Source organism: Nerophis ophidion, linkage group LG26, assembly GCF_033978795.1.
Source record: "Nerophis ophidion isolate RoL-2023_Sa linkage group LG26, RoL_Noph_v1.0, whole genome shotgun sequence".
Taxonomy (NCBI): domain Eukaryota; kingdom Metazoa; phylum Chordata; class Actinopteri; order Syngnathiformes; family Syngnathidae; genus Nerophis; species Nerophis ophidion.
Window position 1 is genome coordinate 33,219,374 of NC_084636.1, and position 19,683 is coordinate 33,239,056.

The 19,683-nt window shown below is 47.0% G+C and overlaps 1 protein-coding gene across 8 annotated transcripts in view; it reads left to right on the top strand.

The window, feature by feature from the left end:
• Window positions 1–660: 660 nt before the first annotated feature.
• Window positions 661–19,683, top strand: part of wwc3 (WWC family member 3) — a 119,697-nt gene continuing 100,674 nt past the window's right edge. For 3 of the 8 annotated variants that reach the window (XM_061887750.1, XM_061887751.1, XM_061887752.1), the window contains exon 1: window positions 662–1,118. In XM_061887750.1, the coding sequence (XP_061743734.1) occupies window positions 952–1,118 (167 nt within the window). In that variant the 5' untranslated portion in view covers window positions 662–951. Of the gene's footprint in view, window positions 1,119–1,195; window positions 1,379–19,683 lie in introns of those variants that run through there. The other 5 variants (XM_061887755.1, XM_061887760.1, XM_061887757.1 and 2 more) reach the window with 3 other exon arrangements.

Here is a 19,683-nt window from a genome sequence, read left to right on the forward strand (position 1 = left end):
CTGTATATATAAATATAATACATATAATATATGTGTATACATATATATATACATATATATACGTATATATATACATATATATTTGCACACATATATATATATACGTATATATATATATATATATATATATATATATATATAAATATTTGCACATATATATATTGAACGGGACTCTCGCTGTGTTGGATCCATTATGGATCATGTTAGACCCGCTTGACATCCATTGCTTTCCTCCTCTCCAAGGTTCTCATAGTCATCATTGTCACCGACGTCCCACTGGGTGTGAGTTTTTCCTTGCCCTTATGTGGGCCTACCGAGGATGTCGTGGTGGTTTGTGCAGCCCTTTGAGACACTAGTGATTTAGAGCTATATAAGTAAACATTGATTGATATATATATATATATATATATATATATATATATATATTTACATCTATATATATATATAAAGAAAAAAACCCATCAAAACAACAAAAATGCAGAAACAATGTTTTTTTTTTTCAAAAGGATACAACAAAGTCAACCTTTTGTCCCTCGGAGATGAAAGGGGTGACGCCCCCTGCTCGTGACGTCACCGAAAGGCAGTAAGCGGAGTGCTGCAGTACTCGTACCCGCCGGCAGAGGTCGCTGCAGTATAACGGAAACGGCGCCCAATGACTTTTTTTTTTTTTTGTTTGTTTTGGGAAACTTTTGCCTGCTTGCGTTCAATGAAGCTTGTCGTAAAATAACGACTTTTATGAGCCAAACGTTCGCCTCCAAAGTCAAGTCCAGCTCGTTGGGCGACGCTGGAGAGAATAAAGGCGAATAGTTAGCTCGGCGCGGCTAGCTGGCTGCAATCAAAGCAGCGAGAAGACGTCAAGCGACCCTGTGAAAAAGTTTGCTTGGAGTCGGACATTTGGACTTTCCTACTTCCTATTGGCCGGCGGGAGCAAGCCGCGCCGCACGTCCGTTTATGCAAATCCGCCGATCCCGAATAAGGACGCGGAGGAATGAAAGATGGTGGCGGAGGCCGACATGGAGTAGCGCCGCCTTTGTGAGCCACCGAGCGGGGGGACGGATGTGCGGACTTCTGCTTCCTTCGGCCGTGGAACGTCGGGCTCGAGTCGCGGCTGCGATGCGGTGAGCGGCGGCTGCTTTTTTTTTTTTTTTTTTCCCCGCAGCGGGCGGCCGAGACACGACCGCAGGGGCGCCGGGGGTCGGGGGTGGGGGGGCTGCGACCCGCGACCCGCCGTCATGCCGTGGATGAGCGGCGGAAAGCGGAGGGAGAGCTCGGAACTGCCGCTGCCCGCCGGCTGGGAGGAAGCCCGGGATTACGACGGCAGACTTTTCTTTATCGACCACAACACCCGGCAGACTTCATGGATCGACCCCAGGGATCGGTAGGAAAAGTCCTTTGATTGTCAAGTGATGCTTTTTTTTTTTTTTTTTGACGTTTTGCACACTTTCGCTTCCATCCTTTTGGCAACTTTTACGCTGTCATCACTCCGGCTTCTGTTAGCCAGCACACACTTTTGTCCTTTTTTTTCCCCCCCAATAATCCGTTCCGTGCAGTCCAACAAGGCTCTTCCAAAGTTGGACCAGACTCCAACTCCCAGCAATCCCAGCGAAACTATGCCAGGAATGCTGGCCCGCCGCTGGGAAAGCTGCAAGGATGTGCGCCTCCTCAGGGACTGGGATTCCACCCTGCCTCCAACGGCTCATTCCTGCAAGTTTCAGTGTTAGGTGGAGAAGCAGAGTCCGAATCCGCTTTGTTTCCTGACAAACAGAAGTAGTAGAAGTCGTCTTGATTATTGATTATTGATTACTGATGATCTTATCTTGGGCCTTCTGGGGCGGTATAGCTCGGTTGGTAGAGCGGCCGTGCCAGCAACTTGAGGGTTGCAGGTTCGATTCCCGCTTCCGCCATCCTGGTCACTGCCGTTGTGTCCTTGGGCAAGACACTTTACCCACCTGCTCCCAGTGCCACCCACACTGGTTTAAATGTAACTTAGATATTGGGTTTCACTATGTAAAGCGCTTTGAGTCACTAGAGAAAAGCGCTATATAAATATAATTCACACCTTCTGTCACCAGTTGGTGCTGACCTTTCAATCCATCCGACAAAAACATGTCAACTATGTTAAACAAACTAGTCCCCAAATCCATCCATCCATCCATTTTTTACCGCTTATTCCCTTTTGGGGTCGCGGGCGCCTATCTCAGCTACAATCGTGCGGAAGGCGGGGTACACAAGTGGACAAGTCGCCACCTCATCGCAGGGCCAACACAGATAGACAGACAACATTCACACACTAGGGCCCATTTAGTGTTGCCAATCAACCTATCCCGGAGTACCCGGAGGGAACCCACGGAGTCACGGGGAGAACATGCAAACTCCACACAGAAAGATCCCGAGCCTGGGATTTGAACCCAGGACTGCAGGACCTTCGTATTGTGAGGCAGACGCACTAACCCCTCTGCCACCGCGAAGCCACCTTTCAATCCATCCGACAAAAACATGTCAACTATGTTAAACAAACTAGTCCCCAAATCCATCCATCCATCCATTTACTACCGCTTATTCCCTTTTGGGGTCGCGGGCGCCTATCTCAGCTACAATCGTGCGGAAGGCGGGGTACACCCTGGACAAGTCGCCACCTCATCGCAGGGCCAACACAGATAGACAGACAACATTCACACACTAGGGACCATTTAGTGTTGCCAATCAACCTATCCCGGAGTACCCGGAGGGAACCCACGCAGTCACGGGGAGAACATGCAAACTCCACACAGAAAGATCCCGAGCCTGGGATTTGAACCCAGGACTGCAGGACCTTCGTATTGTGAGGCAGACGCACTAACCCCTCTGCCACCGTGAAGCCACCTTTCAATCCATCCGACAAAAACATGTCAACTATGTTAAACAAACTAGTCCCCAAATCCATCCATCCATGCATTTTTTACCGCTTATTCCCTTTTGGGGTCGCGGGCGCCTATCTCAGCTACAGTCGGGCGGAAGGCGGGGTACACCCTGGACAAGTCGCCACCTCATCACAGGGCCAACACAGATAGACAGACAACATTCACACACTAGGGACCATTTAGTGTTGCCAATCAACCTATCCCGGAGTACCCGGAGGGAACCCACGCAGTCACGGGGAGAACATGCAAACTCCACACAGAAAGATCCCGAGCCTGGGATTTGAACCCAGGACTGCAGGACCTTCGTATTGTGAGGCAGACGCACCAACCCCTCTGCCACCGTGAAGCCACCTTTCAATCCATCCGACAAAAACATGTCAACTATGTTAAACAAACTAGTCCCCAAATCCATCCATCCATCCATTTTCTACCGCTTATTCCCTTTTGGGGTCGCGGGCGCCTATCTCAGCTACAATCGGGCGGAAGGCGGGGTACACCCTGGACAAGTCGCCGCCTCATCGCAGGGCCAACACAGATAGACAGACAACATTCACACACTAGGGACCATTTAGTGTTGCCAATCAACCTATCCCGGCGTACCCGGAGGGAACCCACGCAGTCACGGGGAGAACATGCAAACTCCACACAGAAAGATCCCGAGCCTGGGATTTGAACCCAGGACTGCAGGAGCTTCGTATTGTGAGGCAGACGCACTAACCCCTCTGCCACCGTGAAGCCACCTTTCATTCCATCCATCCATCCATTTTCTACCGCTTATTCCCTTTCGGGGTGGCGGGGGGCGCTGGCGCCTATCTCAGCTACAATCGGGCGGAAGGCGGGGTACACCCTGGACAAGTCGCCACCTCATCGCAGGGCCAACACAGATAGACAGACAACATTCACACACTAGGGCCAATTTAGTGTTGCCAACCAACCTATCCCGGAGTACCCGGAGGGAACCCACGCAGTCACGGGGAGAACATGCAAACTCCACACAGAAAGATCCCGAGCCTGGGATTTGAACCCAGGACTGCAGGACCTTCGTATTGTGAGGCAGACGCACTAACCCCTCTGCCACCGTGAAGCCACCTTTCAATCCATCCGACAAAAACATGTCAACTATGTTAAACAAACTAGTCCCCAAATCCATCCATCCATCCATTTTCTACTGCTTATTCCCTTTCGGGGTCGCGGGCGCCTATCTCAGCTACAATCGGGCGGAAGGCGGGGTACACCCTGGACAAGTCGCCACCTCATCACAGGGCCAACACAGATAGACAGACAACATTCACACTCACATTCACACACTAGGACCAATTTAGTGTTGCCAATCAACCTATCCCCAGGTGCATGTCTTTGGAAGTGGGAGGAAGCCGGAGTACCCGGAGGGAACCCACGCAGTCACGGGGAGAACATGCAAACTCCACACAGAAAGATCCCGAGCCTGGATTTGAACCCAGGACTGCAGGACCTTCGTATTGTGAGGCAGACGCACTAACCCCTCTTCCACCGTGAAGCCCCCTAATGATATTCTCTTATTTAAACGAGGATGAAAAATTTGTGGATGAGGAAAGTTGGAGTGGCGCACTTAAAAAAAAAAAGGAACAAATTAAAAGGCGACGGCTCCAGGCGACGGCAGTGTGAGCAATTCAGATATTATTAGACACATTTACTGGGATAATTCTGGAAAATCCCTTATCTGCTTATTGTGTTAATAGTGTTTTAGTGAGATTTTAAAGTCATACCTGAAAGCCGGACATTGTAACATTCAACTCCGATGAATGTTACAATCTAATGTTTGGTGTGTAAAAAGCCCAATACTTACCGTTTAAACACTTTGTAGGACACAACTTAAGGGCAAAGACTACTTCCTGAGTTGAACAACAAAACTAGGACAGACTGAAATGAGCGTTTATTCAGGAGTGTAAGAAAACTAAACATAAGTGGACAGCACAGCTTAATGTTTATTGTTCACTACAAATAGACACAAACATTTATCAACACATTTGCATACACACAAAAGTAACAAAAGATGGTACAGTTGAGTACCAGTATCAATTCCCAAGCATCGGTAATTGATGCTGTATCGGGTGATATGTGAAAGATACCATCTCTAGTTAACGATCAGTCGAGGAATCGGATTATGAAATGTATTCAATGTAGCCATCGGCTTTGAAATACATTTTTGAGACAAGGGCTAACGAGCTAATAAAGATGACTCATTCATTCGGAAGTATTAATCGGTACTGTAACTGTTCTTCATAATGCACCACCCATTTTCACTGTGAGACAGGTCTGGACTACAGGCAGGCCAGTCTAGTACCCGCAGTCTTTTACTATGAAGCCACGCTGTTGTAACACATGGATTGGCATTGTCTTTCTGAAATAAGCAGGGGCGTCCATGATAAAGCTGCTTGGATGGCAACATATGTTGTTTCAAAACCTGTATGTACCTTTCAGCATTAATGGTGCCTTCACAGATGTGTAAGTTGCCCATGTCTTGGGCACTAAAACACCCCCATACCATCACACATGCTGGCTTTTACACTTTGCGCCTAGAACAGTCTGGATGGTTCTTTTCCTCTTTGTTCCGGAGGATACGACGTCCACAGTTTCCAAAAACAATTTGAAATGTGGACTCGTCAGACCACATTGCACCAGTCCATCTTAGATGACCTCGACCCAGCGTTTCTGGGTGTTGTTGATAAATGGCTTTCACTTTGCATAGTAGAGTTTTAACTTGCATTTACAGATGTAGCGATAAACTGTTGTTACTGACAATGGTTTTATGATGTGGTTCTTAACCCCTGTGTTGATATCCTTTACACACTGGTGTCGCGTTTTGATGCAGTACCGCCTGAGGGATCGAAGGTCCGTAATATCATGGCTTACGTGCAGTGGTTTCTCCGGATTCTCTGAACCTTTTGATGATGTTACGAACCGTAGACGGTGAAATCCCTAAATTCCTTGCAACAGCATGTTGAGAAATATTTGTTTTTAAACTTTTGGACAATTTTCTCACACTTTTGTTGACAAAGTGGTGACCCTCGCCCTGTCCTTGTTTGTGAATTTCATGGAAGTTGCTTTTATACCCAGTCATGGCACCCACCTGTTCCCAGTTAGCCTGTTCACATGTGGGATGTTCCAAAAAAAAAAAAAAAAGTGTTTGATGAGCATTCCTCAACTTCCTCAGTCTTTTTTGCCACTTGTGCCAGCTTTATTGAAACATGTTGCATGCATCAAATTCCAAATGAGCTAATATTTGCAGAAAATAACAAAGTTTTCCAGTTCGAACGTTGCATATCTTGTTTCTGCAGTTTATTCAAATGAATATAAGTTGAAAAGGATTTGCAAATCATTGTATTCTGTTTTTATTTACCATTTACACAATCTGACAACTTAACTAGTTTTGGGTTTTCTATATAGCTTTGTCAAAAATTAAAATATATGTTATGATGATGTTTAGAGAGATGCACACATGTACTGTAATTTAGACAAAGAAGACTTGTGGCTTTTGGTTAAAAAACAAACTTTTGGCTAATAAAATTGTATAAAAACAAGTACAGTAATTTTATGAAGTGATGCAATATTGATGTAGCGTATTTACCTTGTCCTTTTATCTCCTTTCAACTGCTTCTCTGTCAAACCCCGTCCGCAGCTTCTTCATATTTTCATGGATAAATGTTTAGATATTCTTTTTAGCGTTCTTTGCTGCTTTAGTGTGGTGCAGACTTTCAGTGCTACGCTCCAAATACTTCACCGGGTTGGCCAGCTACACGATCTGTAGCGTTTTTGATTATTTCTTTCTTTAATTCCATGATTATCATCCACTTTTTCTTCTCGGCACTGTCGTTCACACTGGCTTGCGTCACAACCAATGCCTGGAAAAACAATGTCCATCTAATTCTAACTGTCAGTGATTTCTAGCCACAAGCTAATGCAAGCTATATGCTAATGCTAGCTACAGGCTAATTTTAGCTACAAAGTAATGTGCCTATGCTAATGCTGGCTATATGTTAATGCTAGCTATAAGCTGTTATTAGTGAATTATTGTTATTTTTGTATATGGGTGAATGTTTGGACATTCACACACAATATCCTACACCAAAACATAATCTTATCTATTCATCTATTATTATTGTTTGTGTTATTATTATTAATATTATTATTATTATTTAATTATAGTTGTGAATGTTTGACCATTCACAACTATAATATTCTACACCAAAACATAATCTATTTATTATTATTATAATTATTACTATTATTTGTTGTGTGAATGTCTAAGCATTCATGCATATGATATTCTACAGCGAAACATAATGTATTTATTGTTATTATTATTATTACTATTATTTTATTATATGTGTGAATGTTTAGACATTCACACATAATATTATACACCAAAAATATAATCTTATCTATTCATCTATTATTATTGTTAGTGTTATTATTATTAATATTATTATTATTATTTAATTATAGTTGTGAATGTTTGACCATTCACACATATAATATTCTACACCAAAACATAATCTATTTATTATTATTATAATTATTATTATTATTTGTTGTGTGAATATCTAAGCATTCATGCATATAATATTCTACAGCGAAACATAATGTATTTATTGTTATTATTATTAGTGAATTATTATTATTACTATTATTTTATTATATGTGTGAATGTTTAGACATTCACACATAATATTATACACCAAAAACATAATCTTATCTATTCATCTATTATTATTGTTAGTGTTATTATTATTAATATTATTATTATTATTTAATTATAGTTGTGAATGTTTGACCATTCACACATATAATATTCTACACCAAAACATAATCTATTTATTATTATTATTATTATTATTATTTGTTGTGTGAATGTCTAAGCATTCATGCATATAATATTCTACAGCGAAACATAATCTATTTATTGTTATTATTATTATTATTAGTGAATTATTATTATTACTATTATTTTATTATATGTGTGAATGTTTAGACATTCACACATAATATTATACACCAAAAACATCATTTTTGTTTTTGGTGTATAATTTCACAGCATCATGTTAGACCCGCTCGACATCCATTGCTTTCGGTCCCCTAGAGGGGGGGGTTGCCCACATCTGAGGTCCTCTCCAAGGTTTCTCATAGTCAGCATTGTCACTGGCGTCCCACTGGATGTGAATTCTCCCTGCCCACTGGGTGTGAGTTTTCCTTGCCCTTTTGTGGGTTCTTCAGAGGATGTTGTAGTCGTAATGATTTGTGCAGTCCTTTGAGACATTTGTGATTTGGGGCTATATAAATAATTGATTGATTGATTTATTATTATCCCGCCACAAAACATTTGGCACATCTCAGTTTTCATCCGATCAGAACCGTTCGAGTATCCAAACGTTCAACTTGACCCGGAATCGTGAAAATAAATATCCCGGATTACCCAGAATTCCCGGTTTTCCGGGACATTTTGCCTATTGAGAAGGAACACACTCCACCCACCCTGGACATCCGAGCCGGCATATTTCCCGGGTTCCGAAAATGTTCCTGGAATTACCAGAAAATTTCCCCCTTTTGAAAATGAATAGGCAATATACAAACTTCTCCATAGCCCACATTTCTCAACCGATTTGAACCGTTCTAACATCCACACACAACACTCACCCTGGACTTTCAAGCATTTTCCCTTCCACTCACGCATATCGGTGGTAAATTCCAGTTTTAAATGTTGATTGTTTTTTTCTTTGATCTTAAATGAATGAAATAAAACAAACTCAGAGGCAGCGGGCTAGGAATACGCCTGTTTCCCGGCCAAGTGTTTGAGTGGGTGCCCAGTCCGTAACCCGACATGCAACAAAGGAATCCAATCCGTCGATCATAATATTTTATTAGAACGTATCAAAACACGAATTGGTATGTCAGACTTAGCCCTGTCTTGGTTTAACTCTTATCTTACTGATAGGATGCAGTGTGTCTCCCATAACAATGTGACCTCGGACTACGTTAAGGTAACGTGTGGAGTTCCCCAGGGTTCGGTCCTTGGCCCTGCACTCTTCAGCATCTACATGCTGCCGCTAGGTGACATCATACGCAAATACGGTATTAGCTTTCACTGTTATGCTGATGACACCCAACTCTACATGCCCCTAAAGCTGACCAACACGCCGGATTGTAGTCAGCTGGAGGCGTGTCTTAATGAAATTAAACAATGGATGTCCGCTAACTTTTTGCAACTCAACGCCAAAAAAACGGAAATGCTGATTATCGGTCCTGCTAGACACCGAACTCTATTTAATAATACAACTCTAACATTTGACAACCAAACAATTAAACAAGGCGACACGGTAAAGAATCTGGGTGTTATCTTTGACCCAACTCTCTCCTTTGAGGCACACATTAAAAGCGTTACTAAAACGGCCTTCTTTCAGCTCCGTAATATCGTTAAAATTCGCTCCATTCTGTCCACTAAAGACGCCGAGATCATTATCCATGCGTTTGTTACGCCTCGTCTCGATTACTGTAACGTATTATTTTCGGGTCTCCCCATGTCTAGCATTAAAAGATTACAGTTGGTACAAAATGCGGCTGCTAGACTTTTGACAAGAACAAGAAAGTTTGATCACATTACACCTGCACTGGCTTCCTGTGCACTTAAGATGTGACTTTAAGGTTTTACTACTTACGTATAAAATACTACACGGTCTAGCTCCATCCTATCTTGCCGATTGTATTGCACCATATGTCCCGGCAAGAAATCTGCGTTCAAAGGACTCCGGCTTGTTAGTGATTCCCAAAGCCCAAAAAAAGTCTGCGGGCTATAGAGCTTTTTCCGTTCGGGTTCCAGTACTCTGGAATGCCCTCCCGGTAACAGTTCGAGATGCCACCTCAGTAGAAGCATTTAAGTCTCACCTTAAAACCCATTTGTATACTCTAGCCTTTAAATAGACTCCCTTTTTAGACCAGTTGATCTGCCGTTTCTTTTCTTTTTCTTCTATGTCCCACTCTCCCTTGTGGAGGGGGTCCGGTCCGATCCGGTGGCCATGTACTGCTCGCCTGTGTATCGGCTGGGGACATCTCTGCGCTGCTGATCCGCCTCCGCTTGGGATGGTTTCCTGCTGGCTCCGCTGTGAACGGGACTCTCGCTGCTGTGTTGGATCCGCTTTGGACTGGACTCTCGCGACTGTGTTGGATCCATTGTGGATTGAACTTTCACAGTATCATGTTAGACCCGCTCGACATCCATTGCTTTCCTCCTCTCCAAGGTTCTCATAGTCATCATTGTCACCGACGTCCCACTGGGTGTGAGTTTTCCTTGCCCTTATGTGGGCCTACCGAGGATGTCGTGGTGGTCTGTGCAGCCCTTTGAGACACTAGTGATTTAGGGCTATATAAGTAAACATTGATTGATTGATTGATAATACCGACTAGTCTCGGTGGGTACCTAGAAGAGTGCTACCACACGTGGGCCGCCATGGTCTCATGACGGTATCATCTGCCGGTACCCAGAAAGACACGAGAGTGATGGCATCAGCCAGGGTTCACCTTTGGTTCCGCTGGATGTTTTCTTCTCTGACGGCATGTCGTGAAAAGTGGACTGGGGCTGTGAAAACAGGATCCCTGGAAAGTGGAGGAGATGTGTCAGACCCTGCCTCGTCTTCAAGGACGGGCCGATCCGCGTTCTGGGAGACTTTTTTTATCATGAGTGCGGCATGCCTGTGCTAATGCCCGGGGGACTTGGGGGGGGGGGGTTCCACTCGGACTAAGCGTCAGAACGGCGGGCAGCTCCCACGTGTCTTCTGGTACCCCCCCCTCCCTCGGTCCCCGTGGCTCGGGGGGCGAGCGGGCCTCATTTATTAGCCGTGTTATGCAACCGCCATGGCCGACCCGCCGCTCGGCAAAGGGACGTCTTTATGCTTCTGCACAAAGCACGGCAAATTGAATTATTCTGGAAAGCGCGAGCTGTGTTTGGAGCACCCAAAGGTTATCGACATGCGCCCAACGCCGCTTTCATTCTGCTGCCCAATGTGCTTTGGTTCAATCAATCAATCAATCAATCAATCAATCAATCAATCAATGTTTATTTATATAGCCCCAAATCACAAATGTCTCAAAGGACTGCACAAATCATTACGACTACAACATCCTCGGAAGAACCCACAAAAGGGCAAGGAAAACTCACACCCAGTGGGCAGGGAGAATTCACATCCAGTGGGACGCCAGTGACAATGCTGACTACGAGAAACCTTGGAGAGGACCTCAGATGTGGGCAACCCCCCCCTCTAGGGGACCGAAAGCAATGGATGTCGAGCGGGTCCAACATGATACTGTGAAAGTTCAATCCATAGTGGCTCCAACACAGCCGCGAGAGTTCAGTTCAAAGCGGATCCAAGACAGCAGCGAGAGTCCCGTCCACAGGAGACCATCTCAAGCGGAGGCGGGTCAACAGCGTAGAGATGTCCCCAATCGATACAGGCGAGCGGTCCATCATGGGTCTCGACTCTGGACAGCCAGTACTTCATCCATGGTTATCGGACCGGACCCCCTCCACAAGGGAGGGGGGGACATAGGAGAAAGAAAAGAAGCGGCAGATCTTAGTATCCATCCATCCATCGTCTTCCGCTTATCCGATGTCGGGTCGCGGGGGCAGCAGCCTAAGCAGGGAAACCCAGACTTCCCTCTCCCCAGCCACTTCGTCTAGCTCTTCCCGGGGGATCCCGAGGCGTTCCCAGGCCAGCCGGGAGACATAGTCTTCCCATTGTGTCCTTGGGTCTTCCCCTTGGCCTCCTACTAGTTGGACGTGACCTAAACGCCTCCCTAGGGAGGCGTTCAGGTGGCATCCTGACCAGATGCCCGAACCACCTCATCTGGCTCCTCTCCATGTGAAGGAGCAGCGGCTTTACTTTGAGTTTCTCCCGGATGGCAGAGCTTCTCACCCTATCTCTAAGGGAGAGCCCCGTGGGGCAAAAAAGTATTTAGTCAGCCACCGATTGTGCAAGTTCTCCCATTTAAAATGATGACAGAGGTCTTTTCATCATAGGTACACTTAGACTGTGAGAGACAGAATGTGAAAAAAAAATCCAGGAATTCACATTGTAGGAATTATACAGAAATTATTTGTAAATTATGGTAGAAAATAAGTATTTGGTCAACCATTCAAAGCTCTCACTGATGGATGGAGGTTTTAGCTCAAAATCTCACGATACATGGCCCCATTCATTCTTTCCTTAACACGGATCAATCGTCCTGTCCCCTTAGCAGAAAAACAGCCCCAAAACATGATGTTTCCACCCCCATGCTTCACAGTAGTTCTGGTGTTCTTGTGATGCAACTCAGTATTGTTCTTCCTCCAAACACGACGAGTTGAGTTTATACCAAAATGGATACATGGATGCTACAGCAGAGGATATGTGTGTGTGTGTGGAACTGTAATGATTTAAGGATTCTACTGAATGTTTTTTGGTGTCCTGGTGGTTTCAAACTTCTTCCTTTCACAGAAGACCGAGCACACTGAGCTCATTGGGACTTTCAAGGCAGTCAAGGCAGCTGATCTTTTTCTGAACCCTTCCCCAGATTTGTGCCTCTAGACCAGGGGTGCCCACACTTTTTCTGCAGGCGAGCTACTTTTCAATTGACCAACTCGAGGGGATCTACCTCATTTATATATATCATTTATATTTATTTATTTATGAAAGAGACATTTTTGTAAACAAGTTAAATGTGTTTAATGATAATACAAGCATGTGTAACACATATAGATGTCTTTCTTTCACAAAGACAAGAATATAAGTTGGTGTATTACCTGATTCTGATGACTTGCATTGATTGGAATCAGACAGTAATGATGATAACGCCCACATTTTCAAATGGAGGAGAAAAAAAAGTTGTCCTTTCTGTACAATACCACATGAAAGTGGTTGGTTTTTGGCATCTAATTCATCCAGCTTCCATACACTTTACAAGAAAAACATTGGCGGCAAATTCCGTAGCTTGCTTGATTGACATTCACGGCACCCGAGGGTCTTGTGAGATGACGCTGGCTGCTGCCAGTTCATTATTATGAAAAAATGACAGAGAGGAAGGCGAGAAACACTTTTTATTTCAACAGACTTTCGCGCCGTCCCTTCCGTCAAAACTCTAAAGGCCGACTGCACATTTCCTATCTTCACAATAAAAGCCCTGCTTCATGCCGCCTGCGCTAACAAAATAAGAGTCTCGGAAAGCTAGCGTGCACATCACCAGCTTTCTGAGGGATCGCTTGTGCACGCCAGTTTTCCGAGACTCTGTATTTAGTTAGCGCAGGCAGCATGAAGCAGGGCTTTTATTGTGAAGATAGGAAATGTGCAGTCGGCCTTTAGAGTTTTGACGGAAGGTACGGCGCGAGAGTCTGTTGAAATAAAAAGTGTTTCTCGCCTTCCTCTCGGTCATATTTTCATAATAATGATCTTGCAGCAGCCAGCGTCATCTCACAAGACCCTCCGGTACCGTGAATGTCATTTAAGTGACGTCTTGGTGAAGATTGATGATCACTAATTTTTAGGTCTATTTTTTTTAAAAGCCTGGCTGGAGATCGACTGACACACCCCCCGCGGTCGACTGGTAGCTCGCGATCGACGTAATGGGCACCCCTGCTCTAGACCATCCCGTCTCGGAGGTCTACAGACAATTCCTTGTACTTAATTCTCGGTCTGCGCTCTGCCACGCACCTTGTAGTGCGGGCCCTAATATGCAGACAGGTGTGTGTCCAGCCAACTGACTTTAGCACAGGTGGACTCCAGTGAAGCTGTAAGAACATCTCAAGGAGGATCGGTGGCGCTCACTTTGGAGCACCGTGGCAAAGGCTGGGAATATCGCTGAAGTTGTGTAACCTATAGTACATATTGTTGTGTGAGAGTTGTTGCTCAGTCAGACCTGAATGTTCTCCACACAGAAGAATGCAACCTAAACAGGACATACCAAACTCTGCTTGCGAGCCCGCCAGCTGCCCGGGCCTCCATTGTTCCACATTTCTGCACAATTCTTGTTGAGGGGAAAAAAAGACAATAGTGGATTGTCCCTCTCCGTGTTTTGCTGCATTCCAAAATATTATTTTATGCACAATTATTTATGAATAGCTCAAATAAAAATGAATATGTTGACGCCTGCAAAAAGAGTTGATGAAATACACAACAAAAACATTTTTTAATATTTATACGCAATATTTATCATACTGGCATAACTTTCTAAACTGCTTTTCAAATCATTTTGGCTGAAAACTCCATCACAATACCAGTGCCAGGAAGTCACAGCAGTGCTCTAAATGGTGAGCTAAGGTCGTGTGGTATTGGATCATTTACAGACCATGTTGGTCAGACTGACCGTTCTTTGTTCATGTAACCAACCTTGCTTCCACACTTTCACTTTCTTCACACAATGAAAAAAAAAGTTTTCACGTTGATATCGATTTCGTGTGCATCACGATATACATAGATGTCCTTTTATTTCCCGGCCCCGACATCTGCGACATGTGGACTTACCTTCGACGTAGTTGTGACGCATGTGAGCTATAAATTATTGCGCAGGTTGCTAGCTAGCGATTAGCGTTCTAGTTTGTTACCAACTAGCGACTAGCGTTTTAGTTAGTTGCCAACTAGTAACTAGCGTTCTATTTAGTTGCCAACTAGCGACTAGAGCGCCACTAGTGTGGCAGTTGCCAGCTAGCAAGTCCTAATCTACATGTCGTAGTCCACATGTTCCATTCCACATGTCCCAGTCCACCTGTCCGAGTCCACATGTCCTAGTCCACATGTCCCAATGCACGCGTCACAGTCCACGCGTCACAGTCTACATGCCACAGTCTACATGCCATAGTTTATACTGTATGTCCCAGTCCACCTGTCCCAGTCCACGTATCCCAGTCCACATGCCCCAGTCCACATGTCCCAGTCTACATGTCCCAATGCACGCGTCACAGTCCACGCGTCAAAGTCTACATGCCACAGTCTACATGCCATAGTCTATACTGTATGTCTCAGTCCACCTGTCCCAGTCCACATGTCCCAGTCTACAAGCCCTAGTCTACAAGCCCTAGTCTACATGCCCTAGTCCACATGCCCTAGTCCACATGCCCTAGTCCACACATCCCAGTCCACATGCCCAAGTCCAAATGCCCGAGTCCACATGTCCCAGTCCACATGCGCTAATCCACCCGTCCCAGTCTACCTGTCCCAGTCCACATGTCCAAGCCCACATATCCCAGTCCACGTATTCCAGTCCACATGTCCCAGTCCACATGTCCCAGTCCACATGTCCCAGTCCACAAGCCCTAGTCTACAAGCCCAAGTCTACATGCCCCAGTCCACATGCCCCAGTCCACATGTCCCAGTCCACATGTCCCAGTCCACATGCCCTAGTCCACATGCCCTAGTCCACACATCCCAGTCCACATGCCCAAGTCCAAATGCCCGAGTCCACATGTCCCTGTCCACATGCCCTAATCCACCTGTCCCAGTCTACATGTCCGAGTCCACTTGTCCCAGTCCACATGTCCCAGCCCACATATCCCAGTCCACATATCCCAGTCCACATATCCCAGTCCACATGTCCCAGTCCACATGTCCCAGTCCACAAGCCCTAGTCTACAAGCCCAAGTCTACATGCCCCAGTCCACATGCCCCAGTCCACATGTCCCAGTCCACATGCCCTAGTCCACACATCCCAGTCCACATGCCCAAGTCCAAATGCCCGAGTCCACATGTCCCAGTCCACATGTCCTAATCCACCTGTCCCAGTCTACATGTCCGAGTCCACTTGTCCCAGTCCACATGTCCCAGCCCACATATCCCAGTCCACATATCCCAGTCCACATATCCCAGTCCACATGTCCCAGTCCACATGCCCTACTCCACAAGTCCCAGTCCACATGCCCCAGTCCACATGCCCTACTCCACAAGTCCCAGTTCACATGTCCCAGTCCACGCGTCACAGTCTACATGCCCCAGTCTACATGCCCCAGTCCACATGCCCTAGTCCACATGCCCTAGTCCACACGTCCCAGTCCACACATCCCAGTCCACACATCCCAGTCCACACATCCCAGTCCACACATCCCAGTCCACATGCCCAAGTCCAAATGCCCAAGTCCACATGTCCCAGTCCACATGCGCTAATCCACCTGTCCCAGTCTACCTGTCCCAGTCCACGTGTCCGAGTCCACTTGTCCCAGTCCACATGTCCCAGCCCACATATCCCAGTCCACATGTCCCAGTCCACATGTCCCAGTCCACAAGCCCTAGTCTACAAGCCCAAGTCTACATGCCCCAGTCCACATGCCCCAGTCCACATGTCCCAGTCCACATGCCCTAGTCCACACATCCCAGTCCAAATGCCCGAGTCCACATGTCCCAGTCCACATACCCTAATCCACCTGTCCCAGTCTACCTGTCCCAGTCTACATGTCCGAGTCCACTTGTCCCAGTCCACATGTCCCAGCCCACATATCCCAGTCCACATATCCCAGTCCACATGTCCCAGCCCACATATCCCAGCCCACATATCCCAGTCCACATATCCCAGTCCACATGTCCCAGTCCACATACCCTACTCCACAAGTCCCAGTTCACATGTCCCAGTCCACGCGTCACAGTCTACATGCCCCAGTCTACATGCCCCAGTCCACATGCCCTAGTCCACATGCCCTAGTCCACACATCCCAGTCCACATGCCCAAGTCCAAATGCCCAAGTCCACATGTCCCAGTCCACATGCGCTAATCCACCTGTCCCAGTCTACCTGTCCCAGTCCACGTGTCCGAGTCCACTTGTCCCAGTCCACATGTCCCAGCCCACATATCCCAGTCCACATGTCCCAGTCCACATGTCCCAGTCCACAAGCCCTAGTCTACAAGCCCAAGTCTACATGCCCCAGTCCACATGCCCCAGTCCACATGTCCCAGTCCACATGTCCCAGTCCACATGTCCCAGTCCACATGCCCTAGTCCACACATCCCAGTCCAAATGCCCGAGTCCACATGTCCCAGTCCACATACCCTAATCCACCTGTCCCAGTCTACCTGTCCCAGTCTACATGTCCGAGTCCACTTGTCCCAGTCCACATGTCCCAGCCCACATATCCCAGTCCACATATCCCAGTCCACATATCCCAGTCCACATGCCCTACTCCACAAGTCCCAGTTCACATGTCCCAGTCCACGCGTCACAGTCTACATGCCCTAGTCCACATGTCCCAGTCCACATGCCCTAGTCCACACATCCCAGTCAACACATCCCAGGCCACACATCCCAGTCCACATGCCCAAGTCCAAATGCCCGAGTCCACATGCCCTAATCCACCTGTCCCAGTCTACCTGTCCCAGTCCACATGTCCGAGTCCATTTGTCCCAGTCCACATGTCCCAGCCCACATATCCCAGTCCACATGCCCTAGTCCACATGCCCTCCTCCACATATCCCAGTCCACATGCTCTACTCCACATGTCCCAGTCCACGCGTACCAGTCTACATGACCCAGTCTACCTGTCCTAGTCCACCTGTCCTAATCCACCTGCCCCAGTCCGTACGTCCCAGTCCGTGCGTCCCAGTCCACATGCCCCAGTCCACATGGCCTAGTCTACATGCCCTACTCTACATACCCCAGTCCGTGCGTCCCAGTCCACATGCCCCAGTCCAAATTCCTGAGTCCAAATGCCCGAGTCCACATGTCCCAGTCCACATCCACATGCCCTAATCCACATGTACTAGTCCACCTGTCACAGTCCACATGCCCTAGTCCACATGCCCTAGTCCACATGTCCCAGTCCACATGTCCTTTCATGAAAAATATGGCAATATCGCGAAATGATCACGTATGACACATAGAATGGACCTGCCCTAGTCCACATGCCCTAGTCCACTTGCCCTAGTCCACATACCCCAGTCCAGATGCCCCAGTTCACATGTCCCAGCCCAGATATCCCAGTCCACATGCCCTAGTCCACATGCCCTCCTCCACATGTCCCAGTCCACATGCCCTACTCCACATGACCCAGTCCACATGTCCCAGTCCACATGCTCTACTCCACATGTCCCAGTTCACATGTCCCAGTCCACATGCTCTACTCCACATGTCCCAGTTCACATGTCCCAGTCCACGCGTACCAGTTTACATGACCCAGTCTACCTGTCCTAGTCCACCTGTCCTAATCCACCTGCCCCAGTCTACATGCCCCAGTCCATACGTCCCAGTCCGTGCGTCCCAGTCCACATGCCCCAGTCCACATGGCCTAGTCCACATGTCCCAGTCCACATCCACATGCCCTAATCCACATGTACCAGTCCACATCCACATGCCCTAATCCACATGTACCAGTCCACATGCCCTAGTCCACATGCCCTAGTCCACATGTCCCAGTCCACATGTCCTTTCATGAAAAATATGGCAATATCGCGAAATGATCACGTATGACACATAGAATGGACCTGCCCTAGTCCACATGCCCTAGTCCACTTGCCCTAGTCCACATACCCCAGTCCAGATGCCCCAGTTCACATGTCCCAGCCCAGATATCCCAGTCCACATGCCCTAGTCCACATGCCCTCCTCCACATGTCCCAGTCCACATGCCCTACTCCACATGACCCAGTCCACATGTCCCAGTCCACATGCTCTACTCCACATGTCCCAGTTCACATGTCCCAGTCCACATGCTCTACTCCACATGTCCCAGTTCACATGTCCCAGTCCACGCGTACCAGTTTACATGACCCAGTCTACCTGTCCTAGTCCACCTGTCCTAATCCACCTGCCCCAGTCTACATGCCCCAGTCCATACGTCCCAGTCCGTGCGTCCCAGTCCACATGCCCCAGTCCACATGGCCTAGTCTACATGCCCTACTCTACATACCCCAGTCCGTGCGTCCCAGTCCACATGTCCCAGTCCACATCCACATGCCCTAATCCACATGTACCAGTCCACATGCCCTAGTCCACATGTCCCAGTCCACTTGTCCTAGTCCACATGTCCCAGTCCACATGTCCTTTCGTGAAAAATATGGCAATATCGCAAAATGATCAAGTCTAGAATGGACCTGCCCTAGTCCACATGCCCTAGTCCACATGCCCCAGTCCACATGTCCTAGTCCACATGCCCTAGTCCACATGCCCTAGTCCACATGTCCCAGTCCACATGTCCCAGTCCACTTGTCCTAGTCCACATGTCCCAGTCCACATGTCCCAGTCCACATGTCCCAGTCCACATGTCCTTTCATGAAAAATATGGCAATATCGCGAAATGATCAAGTCTGGAATGGACCTGCCCTAGTCCACATGCCCTAGTCCACATGCCCCAGTCCACATGCCCTAGTCCACATGTCCCAGTTTTCTGGGATTGAGCGCTAAAGACACAAGTCTGGACATCAGCTGCTGTAAGCCCCGCCCTGGAGTCCTGCACCATCCTCTCAGACACATAAGTCACATTCCTCCCAAACCTCTTTGCACCTTTCTTTTTTAAACACACCATGGAATTTGGAGCCCGCCACCACTCGTGGCCTTTGTGTGTGTGTGTGTGTGTGTGTGTGTGTGTGTGTGTGTGTGTGTGTGTGTGTGTGTGTGTGTGTGTGTGTGTGTGTGTGTGTGTGTGTGTGTGTGTGTGTGTGTGTGTGTGTGTGTTGCATGGGGAAGCAGGCAGCCCCTCGTCAAAAAAACGACGAAATTAGTACATTTTTAAGTGTCCAAACTTTTTCCAAGTGTAAAAAAAAAGAAAGCTGGTAAAAAAAAACGTTCAGAAATTTTCCGCACTAAACAT